At 40.1% G+C, this 21,201-nt stretch overlaps 2 protein-coding genes across 7 annotated transcripts in view; both read left to right on the top strand.

Annotated features, from left to right (window-relative positions):
* Positions 1–448: 448 nt before the first annotated feature.
* On the top strand, positions 449–10,711 carry pxdc1b (PX domain containing 1b). Its single transcript, XM_041066134.1, has 5 exons — positions 449–1,173; positions 6,777–6,868; positions 7,035–7,152; positions 7,238–7,349; positions 7,886–10,711. Exons 1-5 carry the CDS (start codon positions 918–920, stop codon positions 8,007–8,009), a joined length of 702 nt encoding a protein of 233 aa, XP_040922068.1. The 5' UTR covers positions 449–917; the 3' UTR covers positions 8,010–10,711.
* A 974-nt stretch (positions 10,712–11,685) lies between these two features.
* The window catches only part of LOC121200337 (protein disulfide-isomerase TMX3-like), a 195,233-nt gene continuing 185,717 nt past the window's right edge, over positions 11,686–21,201 (top strand). For all 6 annotated transcript variants that reach the window (XM_041065577.1, XM_041065575.1, XM_041065574.1 and 3 more), the window contains exons 1-9: positions 11,686–11,759; positions 12,036–12,093; positions 13,076–13,115; positions 13,727–13,850; positions 14,207–14,252; positions 16,206–16,286; positions 16,747–16,846; positions 17,108–17,185; positions 17,595–17,661. In XM_041065577.1, coding sequence (XP_040921511.1) covers positions 11,726–11,759; positions 12,036–12,093; positions 13,076–13,115; positions 13,727–13,850; positions 14,207–14,252; positions 16,206–16,286; positions 16,747–16,846; positions 17,108–17,185; positions 17,595–17,661 — 628 coding nt within the window. In that variant the 5' untranslated portion in view covers positions 11,686–11,725. The remainder of the gene's footprint in view (positions 11,760–12,035; positions 12,094–13,075; positions 13,116–13,726; positions 13,851–14,206; positions 14,253–16,205; positions 16,287–16,746; positions 16,847–17,107; positions 17,186–17,594; positions 17,662–21,201) is intronic.

Here is a 21,201-nt window from a genome sequence, read left to right as displayed (position 1 = left end):
GGCTACAGTGAATCTTTGTGCTGTGGCTAAAAACTGGTTAAAATAGACAAGAGTTATGTGAGGTCAGAAGCTGCAAATCCTGCACAGGCGAATGTTAATGCTCCTTAGCTGGCAAAAAAAAAGGAGACGAATTTCAGTTGTTGGACTTGAGATTGCATTTCAGCAGTTTCTTTTCAGAATTTTTTTTCCTGTGGTTATTTCCAAACATCTCATTTAAAGATTTAGTGTAGCCTACTGATTTGAGGAAGACGTGGCATCAAAGGCAGGGTCACCAATAACCAGTAGAAAAAAAAAAGTTTTCCTCCTGCTTATAAATAAGGGGATGGACAGTTTTGTTTTCGCAGCCTTTTGCAGTCTTTGCATAATAATACCCTGTTGTCGAGGAGGAGGGAGGAAGGAAGGAGGGAGGACGCAGAGGAGAGGGGAGGAAACTGCGCTGACAGAAAAGCAACTGCTTATCCAGACAGTGTGAAGTGAAAGACTCTGGATTTAGGAAACAGATCAGACAAGGGAACAGCGCTTTAGTTTGAGAGATGTAACAGTTTTATAGACTTAAAAAAATCTCCTGAACGTATGGCCGGTGATGATGACGGATAAATAAAGTGTTATATAGCCTAGTCAGTTCTGCGGGGGCGTTATCTTTGACTCTAAAGTCTATTCTTTTTTTTTGTTTTTTTCTAAATCATGCCACGTTGAGATTACGCCTGTGATGGGCTGAGCAAACGCAATGATCATCCTCCTCCTGCCTTCACACACCGCTGCTAAACCGCCGGGAGTGGACTCGCCGAAAAGTTGTCGAAGTTGTCTTTCCTCACTGTCCAGATTTTTCATTTTCACATATCTGTGCCCTTGACTTCCTCAGTGCTCAGACCGCTGTCCTGCGGCCCGCCCCAGCATGCTGGACTGACGTCTGAGGAATGGCATCGGCTGTGTTTGAAGGGACGTCGCTGGTCAACATGTTTGTCCGGGACTGCTGGGTCAACGGGATCCGGAGACTCATCATCAGCCAGCGGGGAGAGGAAGAGGAGTTTTTCGAGATCAGGACTGAGTGGTCTGACAGGAACATTTTATACTTGCATCGGAGTTATTCCGATCTGGGCCGGCTGTTTAAGAGACTTGTAGAGTCCTTTCCTGAGGACAGAAGAGACCTCTCCAAGTCCCCACTGATAGAAGGTTGGTATAAAGGGAAATAATAATGTGACAGTTAAATGGCAGGAAGTGATCATTGTGACAGAGTATCACCAATGATATTTAAACTATGATCAGGGCCATATCTACAAATTATGGGGCCCAATGGAGAGGAGGTAGGTGCCCCCTCAAAGTTCATCTGCACAACTTTTTTTCTCCAGAGCTGATGATTTTTGCTTCCCAGGTCTGATGTCTTCAGATTGCTCGCTTTGTTTCTGTTTATCAACTGATCAACTGGTCATTTAACTTTTCCACTTTCCTGTAACATAAATGCACCTCAGTACAGCGACGATTTCATTAGTGATCATGTTTTTTTTTTGGATTGGAGTTTAGGTCTTGCTTCTTTCTGACAGAGGATTCCCTCAGTAGTGGAAAATGATATTCCTGTTTAAATGTAGCCTCAGATAGCACAACAGCTGGCGTTTTGTGTGGTTTTTTTTCTTCACATTTTTGTGGATCACAGTCAGACCCTGTTACCAGAGCAGCTGTGTGATGTGAAACTATGAAACATTTCTAAATGTACAATTGAGGGCTTCTTTTTTTGCCAGATACTTAAGCTTTGGGTCTTATGCAGATGGTACAATTGGGCATCACATCATCACTGGAAAGGAAGCTAAATGAAAGAAGGAAAACATGGTCAACATAATCAGTAATGTTTTAGGCCTAATCTGAACAAAACGGCTTCAGAGCCTGGACTTACATGCTTTTGTTTGGACAGCTTAATAATTAACAAAGTCCACTTTAGGATGCCACATAAGCAGACCTATCTCATAGCCTGTAGACCACAGAGACAACATGCTGACAGCATGATAATAATACTCAATATTTAGGACCTAAAAGACCATGGGATCTATAAGGTCTACTTTTTAGGTCACGTCTTTGGTGCTTAAAATTTGATGCTTAATTTCGCACTCTGCATTTGATACACCATAACTTGTTATTGATGTCACTTTGCTATTTGGGAAGCTATTATCTGGTTCTCAGGAACCAACCCCACTTCTGAGGCCAGTACGTTGATCAAAGGCAACTGCAGAAACATTCATAATTACTAATGTAGGTGCTCAGTGTGTGAGGGACACACAGGCACAGGGAAAACATGCATACTTTGCACAGAAAAGACCAGAATAGATTTACTGTATACCCAGCAGTGTGATTTTTGATTGAAGTTAAGATGCATGATTCCCTTTTTCAAAAAAATCTGGTAAAATCATTTTATTTTGAGCAAAGAGTAGATCATCATTGTAATTTATTAAAAGATGCAGGGACATCTCATCTACTAGGTTGAACCTATGGCCTCACAGTTTGGATCTGACACTGTGGTGTCCTGGCATTGCCAGTGGGTTTGGCAGTGTCCCCAGCTTGTTCTGTGTCTATGATCTCCCCAGACAGTCCAGTCTCCTTGGCACTGCCCTTTTGTCTCTACCCACTGAGCCTATATGAATGTTTTGGAAACATCCCTTTAGTGGCGACTGGAAAGCTTTACTTCCTGCCCAGGCACTGAAATAGCTGACGGATGTGTTGACAGCGCGCTGCTCTGCCTCTGCCTGCGCAGTGTGTAGTGCATTTTGGGAAGAGACATTTCAGATCTCATGACTCACTTTTCACATCTTTTTTTAACTGTCTGCCACCCGTCATATCCCCATTACAGCTAAAAGATAAAGGGGGCTGAGATATCCGTGCTGAAGCAGACATCAGCGTTACTTTAGCAGTGACTCGAGCTGGTTTGACAGCTTCATTAATGGATAGCAAGCCACAGGGTTAATAACTTTCCTCCTTAATTCCTACCTCTGTTCAATATTTCATTTGCATCCCTTCTAAGTGCCATTGAGGTTGAAAGTCCTGAGACAAAATGTAGCTCTGGCCTGTCTCAGTCCATTTTGCTCCAGTTTCTGGCTCTGCTCATGTTTTCCTGTTTCTCTCCTGCACCCAGGCAACAGGGAGGGCGTGCAGAGTTTTCAGACTTATGTGTTGATGAGAGAGAGGGAGAGGGTGACAGGGAGAGAAGTGGACTTCCCATATTTAGTCCCTTTGGTCCGCGAAGGCCTCATAACCCTTACCTTACATGTGACCTCAGAGTGAACGCAGACAGGAAGTTATTGCTCACATTCCATGTGAACCAGATACCACTGAGGAATATAGACAAAGATAAAGTTACAGCACCCACATCATAAACCTCAATGAGTGTTGTGGGCAGACAAGTCTGTGAAAAATTGTAAATTCAGGGCTAAGCTGACAACAACAAAATCTAAGCAGCTGCCTAGTGAGACTGATGAAAATTTAACTTTAAATGTGTTTGATATTTGCTTTTAAATACTAGTTATGTATGTAAGAGAAGTAATATCATTAAGGAAACATAATGGACTATTAGGTAGTAAATATAGTGCAATCGGTAGGTAGTGACTTTGGGCACACAAATACAGACAATAGTGGTACTGGTACTGGTACAGCACAGCATACAGAGGTCTGATGTCCTTTGCTTGTTGACTGAGGCGTCCAGAAATAACACAGTGACGAAACTACAGCAAGTTAGTGGTTAGAAGATAACGTGTTATGCTGCTGACATGTGCTTATCAGATCCATGCAGAAGATAGCTGTGAAATAGCTGGTGCTTACAACATCTGATGACTGTTATGATAGTGTGTCTGAGGATGACTTGGACTCTGTAGTTCCTGTTGTAAACCTGCTTGTACTGTGTCATTTCAGCTAATACATTAATTGAAGTGGCTTGTCTACATGGCTTTCGGTCAGAGAGCTAACAGATGGGTAACTTTAATATGTAATTACAAAAAAAAAAAAAAAACATGAGATGGGAACATACACTAAATGTCGTCTGGTGTCCGTGTAATTACTGTCACTGTTAGACACCTTGTTCCATTAGGTGGATAAATACAGACAATTAAGCCAATGTTCCAAAAGGGAGACAATCAAGAGTGAAGGCTATTATGAAACAACCAAAGTACTTCCTGGCTAAAATAGTTTTGCTGGAGGATAATCCTCTCTGAAGCCAAATGAACTGAATGAATAATCTCAGACAGAAAACAGAAAAGAAAATGTTGATTAATTATTTATAACACAAGGACCACTGTAGCCAGGAAGCCCATTCAGGAAATAGACTCTTTCACAGGAAGTTACAGGAAATAGACTTGGGGACCCTGCTAGGTTTTAGTGTCAGTCTATATGAAGAACCACCATGTAATTGTAACAAATAGCAAAGATTTGGATACACACAGATGAATATTTTGAAGTTTTTGAGATCCTAAGGCACAGAGTTTTTATTTTGTTGCCTGTATTTTGGTGATTCGCTATGTGCCACAGTGGGAGGGAAGATGCAGGAGGAGAATCACTGCCAATCCAGTGGAGCACTGCAATTTTAGTGTCTGGATTGATTGCATTCTTTGTCCCATGTTTCTGCTCAGGCCAACTCAGCAGTGCACATTCACGCTATTTCCAAAACTAATTAGTGGAGACGGCTCATGTAAAGCACTCTAAAATCACCCAAATCTCTTTCATTCCAGGTTGCTGTTCTCAGCATCTGTCATCCAGAACAACTTTTAGCTGATTAATGTCCTTTTCATTTATGTGATGGCAGCGAGTACATGTTGAATCTGTAGCCTCTAACTGGAGATATGTGCATCATCAAACTGTGGCTGCGCATACCATCTGCACTGTGGTTAACTTGATTAGATCTTGGGCAACCAGCACCAAACTGTTGCGAAAATACCTACACATACTTCTCTTTTGCATATTAAACAGGCTTGTTTCAGTATATTTTGTTATTCTCCACAGCCTGCAAGTTTAATCAGTAAAAATCGTCTGGAAAGTTGGAGACAGTGACAGTTACAATCATGTAAAGGCTTATACAGGCTATTGTTTTTACTGCAAATTAAAAACATTGCCAAACTTTATTATATTTGCACAACACTGGACCTCATCTATTGGCTTATGTTTTTTATTTTTTAAGTTAGCCGTCTTCAAGGGACTTTGTAAGTTAAATAAAGAAGATGATCTGGTGGCGGTATGAGGTTCACACTGGGTGGGAGTCCCACTGGTTTCCTAATGATGATATAACTGCCCAATCACTCTTCACATCCCTGTGGGTATGATGTCATCACCGTGGGCCATTGTGAATGGATGAGCTTGTGACTGTGCACAGTTTTGCTTTAGGCTCTCTTACTCAGTGCTTCCATGTAACAGTAACCGCTGCGTGACAACGTTTTGTCTGGAGCACTTACATCAGACAGAGGCTCATCAGTCTGGCTGCAGCCTTCATCATTATTCTCCTCCCCACATCCCTTTGTCAGCATGGCAGTAAATGATGCTTTGCTTGCTCACATGGGCGGCAGCCTTGTATTGCTAAAAGTGCTGATTTTACACTCCCGCTACCTCTTAAACTACATTCCTAGTTTTAGCAGGATTAACATGTTATCATAGGCATTGTTCTGTAGCTTCTCTACCCACTGTTATTACTTTCCTTTGCTATTACTGCCGTTGTACAAGCGGCAGCATTTACACTGGCAGTTTGACAGTATCTCTTTATACCATGCACTGTGTTCTTGTTCTGTATACAACGATAAGTAGTCTATTTTTGCCTCCCTTTACTTGAAGTAAATATCAGGGGGCATTGTTAATAAAAAGGTTACTGTATTAAACAGACCACCACCTTCTCTCATGCATTTGTAGCAAATTTTTTCAAGACTTGGGACAAATTCAACCCTGTCTGGCTTTGTGTCTCTTGACCTATGGTTAGATAATAGTGGGATGGCAGTAAAGGTCAGGACAGCTGACCTTTAGTGTTCAGCATAGAAATAGTTATATATGTAAATATATCTGTCTATATATAGATGTATGCATGTATGTATGTGTGTATATATATACACACAGAGTATTTTTATAGTTATTTTTCAGGTTGTTCTCAGTGGGTGTTTTTCATTGGACTGTAATATGCTGCTCTGTGCTGGGGGTGGACAGAACATAAATAACACCCTTTTCAGTGTAATGCAGTCCAAAGCATTTGTTCTTGCCATAACAACATAAAAAGACTAGGTTTCTACAACCACACTAACAACTCTGTAAGCTGTACTCAGACTCACTGGTGCTTTGAGATAAATACTAACATCAGCATGATAGCACGCTCACAATGACAATGTGCTGACATTTAGTAGGTAAAAAAGATAACTGGTTCAACATGCTAACATTTGCTAATTATCACTGAACACAAAGTCCAGTGATGGGATTGGCATTTGTTTTGCAGGTATTTAGTTATAAATATTGGGCAAATTAAATTAATTTTGACCCTCTGGGTGAAAAATTAAGGAAGTTGTTAAAAGTCAGCCTGCGGGGAGAAGAATATATGTACCAAATGTTATGGCAATCTATCCAACAATTAATGAGATCCATCCTTGGAGCTATGCTACTGGTGTAGCTAAAAATGACACCTGTCTGACACTATAACAACAAAACCTGAATATTATAAGCTTCACAAAGATAGGATCAATTGCAGAGCTGTTGTACTTGACTTACACACTTGCACCTGGTAAACTCAGTTTATTTTTAAAAATTTCCATACTGTATTTATTTGTTTATTTCAGGGCTGGTAAAAATCAAAGAGGCAAATGACATTGAGGAGAAACTGAATGAGGTGGAAAGACTACTGAAGAATGCTATCAACATGCCATGCAAGGTAAATCATTCAACTGTTACCCTTCAAATAATATCTTATATCAGTACCTTGTTAGCATATTCACTGTACATAGGACGTTTGCCATGACACCTCGCTCTTGTTGGGAGCTAAAGTGATGTAACTTGTGGCTATGTAGACTAAATCACTCAAAGTCCTCGCTCTTCAGTATTCCAGGTCAGAAGTGATGTTGACATTCTTCGAGCGCTCGCCACTGGACCAGGTCCTGAGGAATGACAAAGTCCACAGAATCCAGCCGTGCTTTCAGAGTCCAATCAAGATATCAGGTACATGCCCTGTACTCTTTGTACCACAAAGATGGAGTCATGGTGACTTGACAGGTGATGTAATGTTGAACTCTGTACATTTCAGAAATCATGCGGTCGAATGGATTCTGCCTGGCCAATACAGAGACCATCGTATTTGATCACAGTATCCCTGAAGAAAAGGAGAGACCTTCATCCACTGACTCTGTGGAACATACGTAAGTATTAAGATCACTCCATTCCAGTTTCAGTCATTATCACAGTAAATAGGACATCATTAATCTGTTTTATACCCCAGAGGGAGTCAAATTTGCACAGAGCTATTTGCAGCATAACACAAATTCCTTTTGCACATATGCAAAGATTTCCATGTTTGCTCTTGGATGTACAGTAAGTGCTTTGGTGAGTGAAGAAGTTCTTGAATGTGAACCAACCCCAGGACCCTCCACCCCCCTTTATGCACCACAGGAAGTGTGTCTCTGCACCTCTTCCTTCCCTGGGTGTGTGAAGGAAACAAAAGAGGAACACATTCCTCTTGGTACTTCACACAAAACAAGACTTTACATCACTCTCGCATAGCTGAAATTTTTACTACTGCAATGCTCTGACCTTATATTAAAAAAAAGTCTCTATGGGAGGATGCACACAATTAACACAGGGCTTTAGATAAAAGGCATCAAGCTTTTGATTCCTAGGTTAGACTACATGGGTCCCCCCTGTCCTTGCAGTAATGTATCTGTCCTTTCATTGCCAGGTATGAGGATGGAACTGAGTTTTTGCCAGTGGAAACAGACGTGTGTGATGAGGAAACAGAAGCATATGTCACCAACCTTTCCTACTACCATCTGGTCCCATTTGAAACTGACATCCTGGAATGAGGAATTTACACAACAGAGGACTGCCAATGAACAGTTGACATTACGATTGAGGAATATATATATATATATATATATATATACTCTGAAATGGATCCAAGCTATGCAATGCTTCACATAGCTGCTCTGAGTTAATGCTGCTGCCTAGTGTAGCAATCAAGGGTTGCTTAAAGTTTTCTTGCTCATTTTGGAGTCGGGCAGGTGTACAGGATGCACCAAAATATTGAAAGAATGCAACAGCATCGCCACTTTGTTTTCATTTTATGTGACGTCACCAGTGTGCCTCATCCAGAGCCTTAATTAAGTGTATTGAAACAAATTAAAATGAGACAGGACTTCAGACTGACTATACCTGAAGGCTTTCAGGTGAAGTACCACAACTTGCGGCAGCCACAATTGAGGGTCGAAGTCCGCAGCGATGTTTTCAAACATGATTCGCTGCCACTTTAAAAGAACTGAAATTTAATGCATCAGTGTCTGTGGTTTGACTGCAGCCAAGGGGGTGAGGTCGACTGAAAGTTGGAAACAAATCAAGCTTGTCGGGCCATTCACTGTTACTTCTAAACTGAATTTACTAGTGCTCTTTCTTTTTGACTGAGTTGTTTTATCTTCAGTGTCAATGTGCTCTGCCAGTTCCTCGGTGGACCTCCATTATAACATTGGTCAACTTTGCTTGGAGATTTGCGATGCATCTGTGTCTTCTCATTTAAACTGCTCCCTCAAGTGTTATCCACAGTGTTACCACTCTGGTGTTTTGTTTACTGTGGGAATACAGGAAGCTATTATGAAGCTTTGTGTATGGACTTTGTTTATGGCGCAATTTCCACCAGCATTTAGGATTTTCTTTTTTGTGTACCAGCTTAAAACTATTTTGTTGCTGTGATGTGCAGTAGGTTCTTTGGCATGAGAGTACTCTAAGATCCAGGTGAAACTAGATGTGAAACTAGTGAAACTTTAATCTAAATGAATAGAAATGACAGTAATTTAACCATCTAAAATTAAGATTTAGACAAATTGTTGTCACTTAGAGCTGCTGTTCAATTAAGCAAAGTTTTTGCGACGCTTAAGCTATAGATACATTTTCCATAGTTATAGGTATGTGCTTCTGTTTCACTTGGTTCTTGGACTACTGTCAATTTAAAGAATGCAAAATAAATATTAAGTGCCATTATCATTTTGTTACTGTCTTTCCAAAGTGAGAACTTAATGCTGCCTTTTTGGATGTTGGTGAGAAGTTTTGTCTGAGTAATAACTTAGATGTCTTAGTAGTGTAGCGTATAATGTTGCTTATTTTATGTTCATAGACAAATAATTCCATGTATCAGAGCAGAGAGTGAGTGTTGCCATTATGTGGATTACTGAATCATCTCACTGCTGTTGTTGCCATGTGATGAGTGATAAAATAGGGCAAAGAAAGCATTGTTTTATGGGTCAGTTGAGGTCATATCTGACCCGCTCTGTAAGATGACGTGAGTGGGTTCTGTCAGACAGCTGACTGCAGTGAATGTGGGAGTCTGCTGCTTGGCCTGCGATGGGGGAACAAGTCCTCTCTTTTTCTAAAGAAGACAAACAACCTTGCTGTACTTTCTATAGGAGAAGCTGTGTGAAATTGGCAAAGACTTGATTAAAATTCATGCCTTTTGTATGTTTTATGGGTCCTTCCACAATACGGAGGGTGCTTTGACTTCTGTAACTTCAGAAATGTAGAAAATACATTTTTGTGTTGGGTTAACTGTATGGGAGTCCATCAAGTATGCATTGTTTTGACAGTTTTGTCAATGCAGAGGTCATTGTGGTCTTACAATATAGGCTAACAGCTTGTGTGCAGTTCTCTGCCCTTCTAAATACAATGGCATTCAACCCTCACAAACTTGGCACAGAAGACTTCAACAGGACGGTCCTCCGCATGAGTCTATTTAGTAACACAGTCATGATCACTATTCACCCCGTGAGAAAGTACAGCTCTTTCTCAGGGTGTGAAACTATTTCATGCTCTTTTTTTTTGGTCTTTCTTTTCTCCAAGAATGAATTGATGGATAGTCTTTGGACATAAAGGTTTCTGTTGTAGAAAACAGCAGAACGTAAAAAGCACTGATTTAAGATGATTCAATAACAAGAAACTGGAATTTGTACTTTCATGCCAAGGTCAAATTTTCTCTGCAAAGAACTGCATGTTTTCTATGAGCTCATATTTTAAGATCAAAGAATATTAACACTCCTCTGTCTATCTTAAGGCCATTTGCAAGCTTACACAGTCAGTGCATTATAAATATTCTGCCACTGTTTCCGTGAAGTCATGACTAAAATGGTACTCAGCTGATTTAGTGCAGCGAGAGGAATGAGTAACAAAATGCTGGTACTCCAGTTTCAGAGAATCTATGAAACATATCACTGTGCCCGTCATTGTCAGCCAGGGGTGTGAGGACTCTGAGGAGGAGAATATGACAGATAGTATGGAAATAATATTTCACAAAAGGTTTTATTTATTTTGTAACCTCCAGCCACACTCTGTGAAGCTAACCATTCTATGCCTTGTAACGCTGTTTATGTTCTCTTGTGAGATGTGAGATGTTCTGATGTGTAAATGTATGTGACATATGTATGTGGCGACATGTTTGGTAACTTTAAAGCTATTCAGACAGTATTAGATAAAAAATTATTATTCTCAAATCTTCATAAAACAAATAAATATGTTTTCAATAAAATGAATGTTTAAGGTGTTTTTTTTTTTTGTGGAAAGCATGATGAGAATTCAATGATTGGTCAGATTCTACAGAACATAACTGAGTACATTTACTCAAGTTCTGTATTTGAATACAATTTCAAGGTATTTACAGTTTACATTTTATGATACTTTTATTTCTCTTCATTTCAAAACAATGCAAAATATATTATCTCACATTGCACAGTACAATGATATAGATTCAAGTACTGAACAAGGAGTAGGACAGCCCCTTTGGCTAAATTGATATGTCGGGTCCATTTTAATCCCTGTCTGAATTTTACCTTTAGTGTAATTTGAAACATGCAGTAATTTCAGAATATCCACCATATAAGCACAGTACTAGCAGTAGTGTGGCTTATATATTTAAAGATCTGAATACTTCGTGGACTACTGGCCAACAGGCAGTGAATGGTTTGGCCTGCTGCCCGTTTTGATTATCTTAGAGGGCCACCTTGTGGTCAGTGTTGGTAGTCATCATCAGTACCTCTATCTCCGTTCAGTACAGTCAAATACTGCTTTTTTGCTTTGATAAATGAACAAGATTAAATGTGAAAAATGCATATAAATACACATTTAGGCCCACTAACGTGTTCCTCAGATAATTTCTTATGGTAGTCTATTTAGCTCTGGAGCACTGTTCAAACAAGGTTCAAATATAATTACTGTTGAATAAGTAAAACATTTGGAAAGTAGTTTGCAGGTTTGCTAGAGTGTATGTGGAATATTTTCAAAGAGACGTCTGACACCTTGTTTGAAAAAAAAAAAAATCTCTATATTAATAAAAAAAACAGAATACACCTGTATTACATTTATTATTATGCTATTCCATTCATTTATTTATAGTAGATTTCTCCAGTAAATTTTTCAAAATAAAATCCTCGAAACACGCAGCTGTTGCTGCTTGGAGCGTTGAAGAGGCCGCGTGACCACGCGCATGCGCAGAAAGATCCGATTTAGCCGCTGTATTTCCTGCTTGGTGTTTCCAGTCGAAGCAATGGCAGAAGTGAAAGCTTCTCTGGTTTGTGGAGGTACGTTCACTTTTTTTTTTTTTTTTTTAATTCCGTGTACGTTTAACCATAGGCTTCGCATGTTATCATGTCATCTGTTAAAACGGCGTTCAAAGCCGCTGCTGCTGAAACTGTGGGGGAGACAGATACACAGTTAGCCGACCAGCTTTAGCTGGTGATGCTCCAGTCATGAGGTTTCAGGCTGGAGGGTTTGGAGAATACAGACTGTAAAAACCCTTGTTCACATTAACATCAACGTGTTCTCTGTCTGTGTTCGTGTCTCTTTTAATATTGCAGTTATAGCGGCCTTCCTAAGTTCAGCGGTGCTTGCTTTTGTTGAGGATCTAGATGACACGTAAGTGATGCACACCTGAATCTGTTTCAGTATTTCAGCTTCCTGCCGCGGGCTCCTTATATCATGATCGTTGTAATTCAACTTCCGAGTGTACAAACACACTTTCTGCGGATGCAAATCCGAGTTAAGCTCAGTTCTGACTTCCTTCCTGTCAGAAGGAGAAACATAATCATGCTGGTGTGGCTTTTTCCTAACTTGAGCATATTGTGTTTGTTGCAGTGTAACTAGGTCTTTGAAGACACATCACGTTTTCAAATGACCACAGGGTTATGTATTAAAAAAGGAAATAGAAATAGACATATTTTAATTAAGCTAAAGTAGCCAAATAAATCTGTGAAAGCAAATTTTCTCTGAACATTATAACCTTCAGAAAAGGAGGATATACAACAGTACTGTTGTCTTAGATTGTTTTAATTTTAGCTACGTGTACCTAATAAACTGAGAACTGAGTGTATAGTTTATTACTTAACTCTTGTTACTGATTTTTTTAACAAATAAGCAGCATTTTCATGTACAGCTGGTTCAGGTGCATTATATTTAACTACTTCAACAACTGCAGGGTAGTTTAATCTATAACAGTGCATCATATTTTGGAGTACAAGTACAAAGCAGTATAAAATGTAATAATAAATCATTGTCTTTCGGTTTTTGACTGTTAGTTGGACAAAACAGGACATTTTAAAATATCATCTTGGACTGTGGAAAACTGGGGTGGATATTTTCCATTGTTTTCTGACACTTTATAGACAAAACCAGTCAAGGAAATAACAAGCAGATTAATCAATAATGAAACACATTGTTAGTTGCAGCCCTGATTTAAGTGTTTAATATCCACATAGCTGGTACATTGATTGTTGTTTTTAGTGTTTAAATTACAGCAATGATTTTGGAAAGCGACTCATTCAGTTAACAGCATCTGATTAAGTTTGTCTTGTAAATGATCAAAACTCTCATTTAATTTGTTTTTTTTTCTTTCCAACAGATTTAAGGACACTAGAGTAAACGACATCTGGCTGGTTGATGTGAGTCTGACATTATGCGTACACACACTCACAAACATGAACACACTAAAACCAGTCTGGGTCCACTCAGCTATGCTTTACTTTGTGTCCAGCGCACCACTGTCCTGATCATCCCTTGCGGAAATGGCACCAGTCAGGGTGGGATGTAGGAGGGCGGGGGCCGCAGGGGGTTTACAGACTGTCCTCTGTGTTTGTGATTAGTGAATGAGAAGTCATGCATGCCGGGCAAAGCCAGGGGGCTCAGGGGTTTATATCAGATTGGAGTCTGGGTCCATATAAGGAAATCTAGCTTGAACACCCAAACTCCTAGTTTGGGTTGCAGGAACGAGTTCTGACACTGGGAAGTTAGTTTGGCTAACGTAGTTTATTTGTTGATGTAAAATAAAACTGAAGGAAAATACAAATTTAGAATTAGAATTTTTTTGTTTTCTTGAAAGTTAAAAGTGGCCCACATGCAAAATACAGCACAGTATAATAGGGAGATATGTGTGTAATCATAAACCTCAGTTAAAACAAATGTGGAGTTGTAGATATTTTATATCATAAATAATGCTATATTTTGAATTTTAAATGTCAACAATGTGTTGCTTTCTTCTCCTGGTCATTTTCAGTTCTATGCACCGTGGTGCGGTTATTGTAAAAAACTAGAGCCAGTATGGCATGAGGTGGGAATTGAGCTGAAATCCTCTGGGTCGCCGGTCCGTGTGGGAAAGATGGATGCCACAGCTTACTCTGGTGAGTAAATGATAAAGCACTTTAATGTCTTGTCTTTAATGGCTCGGGGCCTGTTTTTTCCCCAGGTGATTTTTTTTGTGTGGTAGAGACAAAGGTTCAACATAACTGACTGTGTTACACAACATCATGATAATATCGTGTATCTAAAGGGCTTTCAGGTCTTATTACAATCAGCATAAACAATTTTAAAGTTGGATTCTGATGATTTCTTAAAAATTATGTCTATCATGAAATTATAATGATAAATATGATAAATGATAAATATGTGTAGTGAAAGTGCTTTTAAAACTTTATGAAGAGAAGAAGAATTGTCACTTTTTTCTTTGGGATGATTACTTTTCTTTTCTGTGTTGCAGGAATGGCATCAGAGTTCGGTGTTCGTGGTTACCCCACGATAAAACTGTAAGTGTCTCTCTTCAGTTTTGTACAACAGATTTCTCTCAACCTGCTTTGTTTCAAGGGGAAATTTTTGAAACCCAGAAGCAAGTCAGCCATAAGTTTGGCTGAATTTTGTACAGACCCACAGCGTCTGATCACAGTATGATGATTAGCCAATCCAGTATTTCAGCAGATAACCTCTGATATCTCTGTGAAGCTTCTAATGTTCTGTACTTGTTAATTATCCCAGAGAGGCTTTGTTCCATCTCTGTAATCACTGTTGAGGCTATAGTTTGTGATTTAGGTGTTATTATATATTGTGTAATGTAGCTGTTACTCTCCCCCCTCGTCCTTCATCCCCTCTTTACTTAAGTTTGTATTGTGTTATTATCAGGATCCTTTTCCCCACGGTTGTGTTTTTTTCCTTTGAGGTTTGGCCTGTTGAGATGCCCTTAGATTACTTATTCAGGAGAGATTAAGGTGTTGTTGCGGTTTCCTTAAGGCATAACTAAGTGACAAATTGTGTTTACACCTTCTCAACTTAAATTTTATTACGTTTGGATGCTGTTAATGATACATTTCTTGGGTGATAGACTGTTTAAGATTGGCTTTAGCAATTTAAATTTACATTTTCCTGTTGTGTATGTTTCACTTTTTTCAAGTATGTCCTAAAATCACTTCAGTTTGTCTCGTGATCTGTGGATCAGATTTAGTGTGCTTGATTTCTTTTTTCCAACTGTGAACTACTTCAACTAATGTTCCTCATGTAACTTATTACAAATTGTTTCTTGAAGTGCGAGTGACACGGTTTTGTATAAAATTAATGAATGTAGGTAGGTGCCAGCTGCTCAGCAGCAAGGCTCATGTTGACTTGAGAGATATGATCATCTTACACATAAAGAGTTTCTTCCATATATTTGAAACAGAACCATTTGTCTTCACGCTGCCATAATGGGCTCCCCATTTACTTTCATCAAGCTCATTTGGGGAAGTGCCACCGGATCACGGCAGGGTTCATAACATTAAACCAAGAAAGTGATGAAACATCCATCGAAGAACACGAGAGACCTCCCTCGGTGACAGAGGGAGACTTGATTTAGAGTTCTGTTTCCCCCTGAGTCCATTAAGCCCTGTAGGCTGATGCAACCTTAGCAATCCTTAATGCACTCTGCTTGTTGTAGGAGCTCAACTTAAACAGTTTCCTTGGCTGGAACTCAATTAGAGGAAAGTTGTTTGTTGTTTTTTGATTGTCTTATTTATTTATTCATTCGTTCACTGGAGGCGCGATGATTTAGATTAAGTTGACCTTTGCTGTGAAGGAGCTTTTCCTGCTAAGTTTGTATTTTCATCAGCTTGTCTTTCACAAAGGCGACTTTTACTTTTTGAAGGATTCTTGGTGCCATATGGTTTGGTTTGAGTGTCTCAGAAACTGCTGATCTCCTGGGTTTTGTCTTGCTTAACAGTCTCTAGTGTTGCCAGAGACTGCTGTGAAAAACAGAAAAACATCCAGTGAGTGGCAGGTCTGTGAAAACACTGTGGGTGAGAGAGATCAAAGGAAAATAGGCAAACTGGTTCAGGAGCATCTCTGAACGTACATCATGTTAAACTTTGAAGTGGATGGAGTACAGCAGCAGAAGACCACACCTGGTAGCTGCCTCCACCAGCCTGATAACAGGTTCAGTGTACTCCAGTGGCCTCTAGTCAGTAAGGAATGATTCCAGTACCTGGCTGAATCGGCCCTGCAAAGAATTCAGGCTGTTCTGGGAGAAAGGGGAAGGGGGAAATCCTACCCAGATCCTAGAAAAATGTAAATAGGAACATGGCCACTGATTGTATAAAACAAGAAAAAAAAAGAAAGATGATAGAATATATATTATATTCTTTATATGATATTAAAAAATGTATGGTACTGAATAGCATCATCATCACAAGTATCAGCCTTTGACACTTTGTTTTGCTTTTCTCTCTCCTTCTCAGGTTAAAGGGTGATCTTGCCTATAATTACAAGGGACCAAGGACAAAAGATGATATTGTGGAGTTTGCAAACAGGGTGTCAGGGTAAGTCCCAGCCTTCAGTCACCACTTCAAAAAGAAATGACATGAAACTGAAAAAAAAAAAATAGCAGAACTTCCTTTATTTCACAGGAACACATGCTATGAGAAACATCCAAGCACACTGATTGATGCAGGCCATTTTTGTTTCATAGCTTAATGGATTTCTGCCTGTGATGCTCCAGTGTAGCCACTATTATCAACTGAGCCTGGCAGATTTTGTCCTCATTAAGGGAAATCAAGCTAGATCCATGACAGAGGGGTTGATCAAAAGCTTGGCTCTGATTTGAGCCCAGGGCTGCAAGTTGTCGAATCCCCACTGGGTGGTGCCACTAGCACACAAATCAAGAACTGAAGGAGTTTTTATCCTCTAGTTCTTACACTAGTGTGCAATTTCTGTTTTGTCCAAGTTTTAATTTGAATACACATTAAAATGAACTAATCTCTGTGGATTTTATTCCTCCAGTCCGGCTGTCCGTGCACTTCCCAGCAAACAGATGTTTGAGCACATGATGAAACGACATGATGTGCTTTTCGTGTATGTCGGTGGGGAGTCTCCCCTCAGAGTAAGCACCGTTTATGCCTACCAGACATGAATCAAGATCGCTCTTTTATTCTAAGCACCCAGTATTTTCAGAGCACCGTCAATGTTAAAACTGTGTGTATTGATGGAACGATAGAAGCACTGCTCTGCTGGTGTTGAAACATGTTTTTAAAGAGAATAGGTTGCGTGTAATAACTTGTAGTGACTCAGACTTCACAACTGTGAAACACTGATTTATTGAAAGCTATTATGTGAATACTGAAAGACCCGTTTGCTGTTGCAGGAGAAGTACAACGACGTAGCCTCTGAGCTCATTGTCTATACTTATTTCTTCTCGGCTTCAGAGGAAGTCTTGCCAGAGGTAACACTTTGAATATGCATCCTTTTTTTGGTCTTCTGAAAGTATTATGTAATGAATTTCTTAAAGATATTGAAATAATTTGTGGAGAGTTTCATATTTTTGTCATCATATGTTACTGACACTCCAGGGTATTGTGCATCCAGTTTCTATCCTTGCTATTTTTCTAGCTCCAAGTAAAGTAAATAATTATATTCTTTTAGCATAGTTATCTTGCTGTAACTGTTTATACAGATCCCAGGCTCGTATGCTGTGTTTGCAGTATGCAAAGAAGTATATAAAATTCATAGTTTGCTGCAGTTCCATACTGCCAACAGTCTCATATTTTCCACGTGCATGTACATTCAGAGAGTAAAGATGATTTATGGAGCTTGCTTTTAAATTAAGTTTTTTTTTTTTGTATTTTCAACAGTCTGTAACTTTGCCAGAAGTTCCGACGGTTGTAGTCTTTAAGGATGGAGCCTACTTTACCTATGACGGTGAGTATTATATTACTCTGTCGGCATCTGATGTTGTCTTGAGGTGATTTTCTTGTGTTAGTGTGGCCTAAAAATTTCTTATAGGGGCCAGTAGGGTGCCGTGCCGTCCACTGTTCCTTCTCTCTCTTCCTTCCTCCTCCTCTTTTCTCATATAATCCTTGTAACTGGAGCTGTGTTTCTCTAGTTTTCCCGTCCCTGCTGCTGTTCTTTCATCTTCCTCACCACAGTGAGTTATGGTGTGCCTGGCCCATCATAAAGCACCCCGGGCTCTGCCCACTATTGTGTGTGCGGTGAGGCCAGTGATGTTGTGGTGGTTTGTTTTTGGGCGGACACCCATAGAACACGAGGGTGGATGGACTGGCCTGCGTGGGTGTGATAGACCACAGTTTAGGCCAAAGAAACCAGTGCAGAGCTGGAGCTGTATATAGCGTCCGACAAAGCCAAGAACTGAATCCTTGAAGCAGCCGTCAAGTATCAGCAAAAAAATTGTATTGTACGCACAGGGGTTAGAGAAGTTGCTTTTTCTCTGTTGCCTAATTTGAAGCTCCTCACCGCAACAACGTGAGTTCACCACATTTCTTCATGATGTCTTGTATTTTGCTGCCACTGTGGGCCTGAGGCGGGAGGCGGAAGCGGAAGTGAAGAGCATCGAGGCACAGAGTCAACACAAACGGCCCCCAGTAGTGGCTGTTGGGCAGGTTTGGTGCACGGTGTAGCACCTGGAGAACAAAATCCATCTCCGCCGCCATCTGCGAGTTCACATCAGTCTGTTCCACCTGACCATTGCGGAAGGCGGACTTCCTTCTCCAGAACTGCAGCAGGAGAGGCTCGCCGCAGTAGACGTTAATGACAAAAACTCCACACTCCGCAGAGTCCTCCAGGACCCTGATACGGAGGACGTGGTGAATGTCTAGCGTCGCCATGGTAACGGCGTATTAAGCTTGTCAAGGACTGAGAAGGCGAGCAGCTTGGCAAAGTGGCATGGTTGTGTCCTTCCTCACATGGTGGATTTCTCCTTTCCCTTTTGAAGCCTCTAGAAATTGGAGAAGTAAAGCACTTATTATGAGGTGTTGTAGGCAAAATATTCAGACTGTAGCTCATTAAGCACTTACCTACAATGATAGAAGAAGAAATTTCCCCTGCATCAGAGAAAGTAGTTTGCCTGGTCTTCCTTTTTTTTGCCACCTGTGGTCTTCATCGTCTGGTTTCCGTCCAGCTGTGCTGTGCCGTGTTTCCCAGAAGACTGGTCTCACCGAAAATCCACTGGCTGGATGTTGGATTAGGGAATAAATAAGGCTTAGGCACCTTATGTGGTTTTCTATTATGCTCGCTTTGCATGATGTTCTGTCAGAAACTTTTCTTATCGAATGGTATTTGGCTGAACTTCCGAGAGAGACGTTTGCATAGCCACCCAGTGACACGGTTTTATGACACACTATGACATTTATGCAAGTGTGTGGATATATAACCCACATATTATATTTTTTTATTAGCTGTGTTGTTGTTATCTACCATCTACCCAGGCCGGTAGTTTCCAGAATATACATGCAACTTTTGTCATCTCCCCCCTGGTATTTGTTTTTGTTTGTATTTCGTGAAGATGCAGATTCACAATACTAATTAGAAATTCAGTGCACATTTATTGTTCTTAATGTGCAGGTCTGTCTCGTGCTTTGAAGAACTGGATGCCACTGAGCAAAGCCACACTGTCCAAATATGGCCTCTCGCTTTGTGTAAAAGGATATTTGACATATTGTTGTTTAGCTTTAATTGGTTTAGTGCACATCGAAAACACCGGCATCCCTTTTGAAAAGCACAGTTAAAATATAGTACAGCTCAGAACCTCATACATATTTAATTCTCAAATCCTCAGTTTCATACTGCTGCAAAGGTTTGAGCTATTATTGTGCTTCAAGAGCCAAGATCTTTTTGATCACTGTGTGTTTGCAGTGAAAGCTGCTGGGCCACATGTTAGTGCTGTAAGAAAACAGTAATATATAATTAGGATGTATGTTAGTGTACACAGTGTGCTACTTGCAAATGCTTCACTCGCCAACATGGTTGTCTTCAAACATGTTCTGAGTGTTAATACACACTAGTTAATACTCAAAGCTCCACATAAGGCCTTCTGTTTCAGTGGTTTATGGTTTGGCCTTGCCTCTCCTTCTATGGATAGGCACTTTACATAACGCAGGCAGCTGTGAGGCAGATACTGTTTTGCATATGTGTATTGGGAGCACTTAAACGACAGGCTGATTAACAATCCGTGAATGTGATGACAAGAAAAGGTGATAACGCAGAGATGACATGACATTGTGACGGCACACATGGACGGCATTCACTTCAAGAGTTATTTGAATCGGCAAAGATGCGATCAGTGTGAATGATAGGGGGATGAAAAGCACAAGAACTGGTCAGAAGGGTTCACCCTGTATCATAATGGGAGTTAGTAAATCTTTACTTCCATGTCAGGCCAAACATTCAGCCTGTCTCTGCTCCTTATCAAACCTCAAAAAACATAAAATGTTCTGGTGGCGCACATACAATTCAATCTTTATTTATTCAGGCGGTCTCACTGAGATTAAGATTTGTTTTTCAGGAGAGACCTGAGAACAAGAAACATTCGCACGAACACAATCAGCAAAACAGAAGCAAAGCAACTGCACAACACAAGGAAGTAAGAAACAAGGTTTTTAAGAAAATCAGTTACAAGAAACATAAAAAAAATCTGACAATAAAACTGTAAAATCTCCAAGGGAAATGTAAGACTCTAGTTTGAGGGCAGTTTGGATTTGGAAACGGTGCATAGTACCTGACACCAGTTCTGCTAACATTAGCGTGTACACAAGGGATATCTAAGGTTAAGTAGTTACTGGATTTAAATGAGAGGAGAGATGTGAAGCCTTAACAGTAGAGCTTCATAAATTAATAACATGAGATGGCTGTTTTTTTTTCTCTGTGTGATACAGAGAACAATGATGAGTATGACATTTGTCATTTGAATTAAAGTGTAATGCCCTGTGATACACAGGGTTTAACTGCTGCAGTGCTGATGGTTGATCATCAGAGTTATTACTTCATCCTGAGGGGCATGGACGTCTTTCACAGCAGTCCATCCAATAACTGATGAGACATCTAATCTCTCAAAACCACAAATGCCAACCTCATGATGGTGCAGGAGGAAAACTCAGGGCATCAGGGAAGTGAGTGGGAGCCGTCCTCTTGGCATCATGAAAATCTCATGGCAGTCCGTCCAATAGCTGTTGAGACATTTCAGTCTGGACCAAAATGGTCAACTGACTAACTGACTAAATGACACTGCCATCCCTCGGGCTGTGCTCCTAGCTTGGCTAAAAAATGCTCCACCACTCCCACAGTTGTGAAACAAAGTACAAATGTCATTTCTCCAAGATCCAATAATTTGTTTATCCCATTATTTATATATTTGGTTTCTTCACTATCGAGCTGTGGATTCTCTAAGTGAGCTGCACATATTTTCTCATGGTTCCCATCCTGCATCCCCCTCCATATTATATTTTT

This window comes from Toxotes jaculatrix, chromosome 20, assembly GCF_017976425.1.
Source record: "Toxotes jaculatrix isolate fToxJac2 chromosome 20, fToxJac2.pri, whole genome shotgun sequence".
NCBI classification, from domain to species: Eukaryota; Metazoa; Chordata; class Actinopteri; family Toxotidae; genus Toxotes; species Toxotes jaculatrix.
The sequence above is the reverse complement of the archived record's forward strand: the minus strand, read 5'-3'. Positions and strand labels throughout refer to the sequence as shown.

Coding starts and splice junctions, on each gene's coding strand:
- pxdc1b (XM_041066134.1), top strand. CDS start 918: ATGGCATCGGCTGTGTTTGAAGGGACGTCGCTGGTCAACATGTTTGTC. Junction 1,174..6,776: donor CAAGTCCCCACTGATAGAAG/GTTGGTATAAAG, acceptor TGTTTATTTCAG/GGCTGGTAAAAATCAAAGAG. Junction 7,153..7,237: donor GAGTCCAATCAAGATATCAG/GTACATGCCCTG, acceptor TGTACATTTCAG/AAATCATGCGGTCGAATGGA.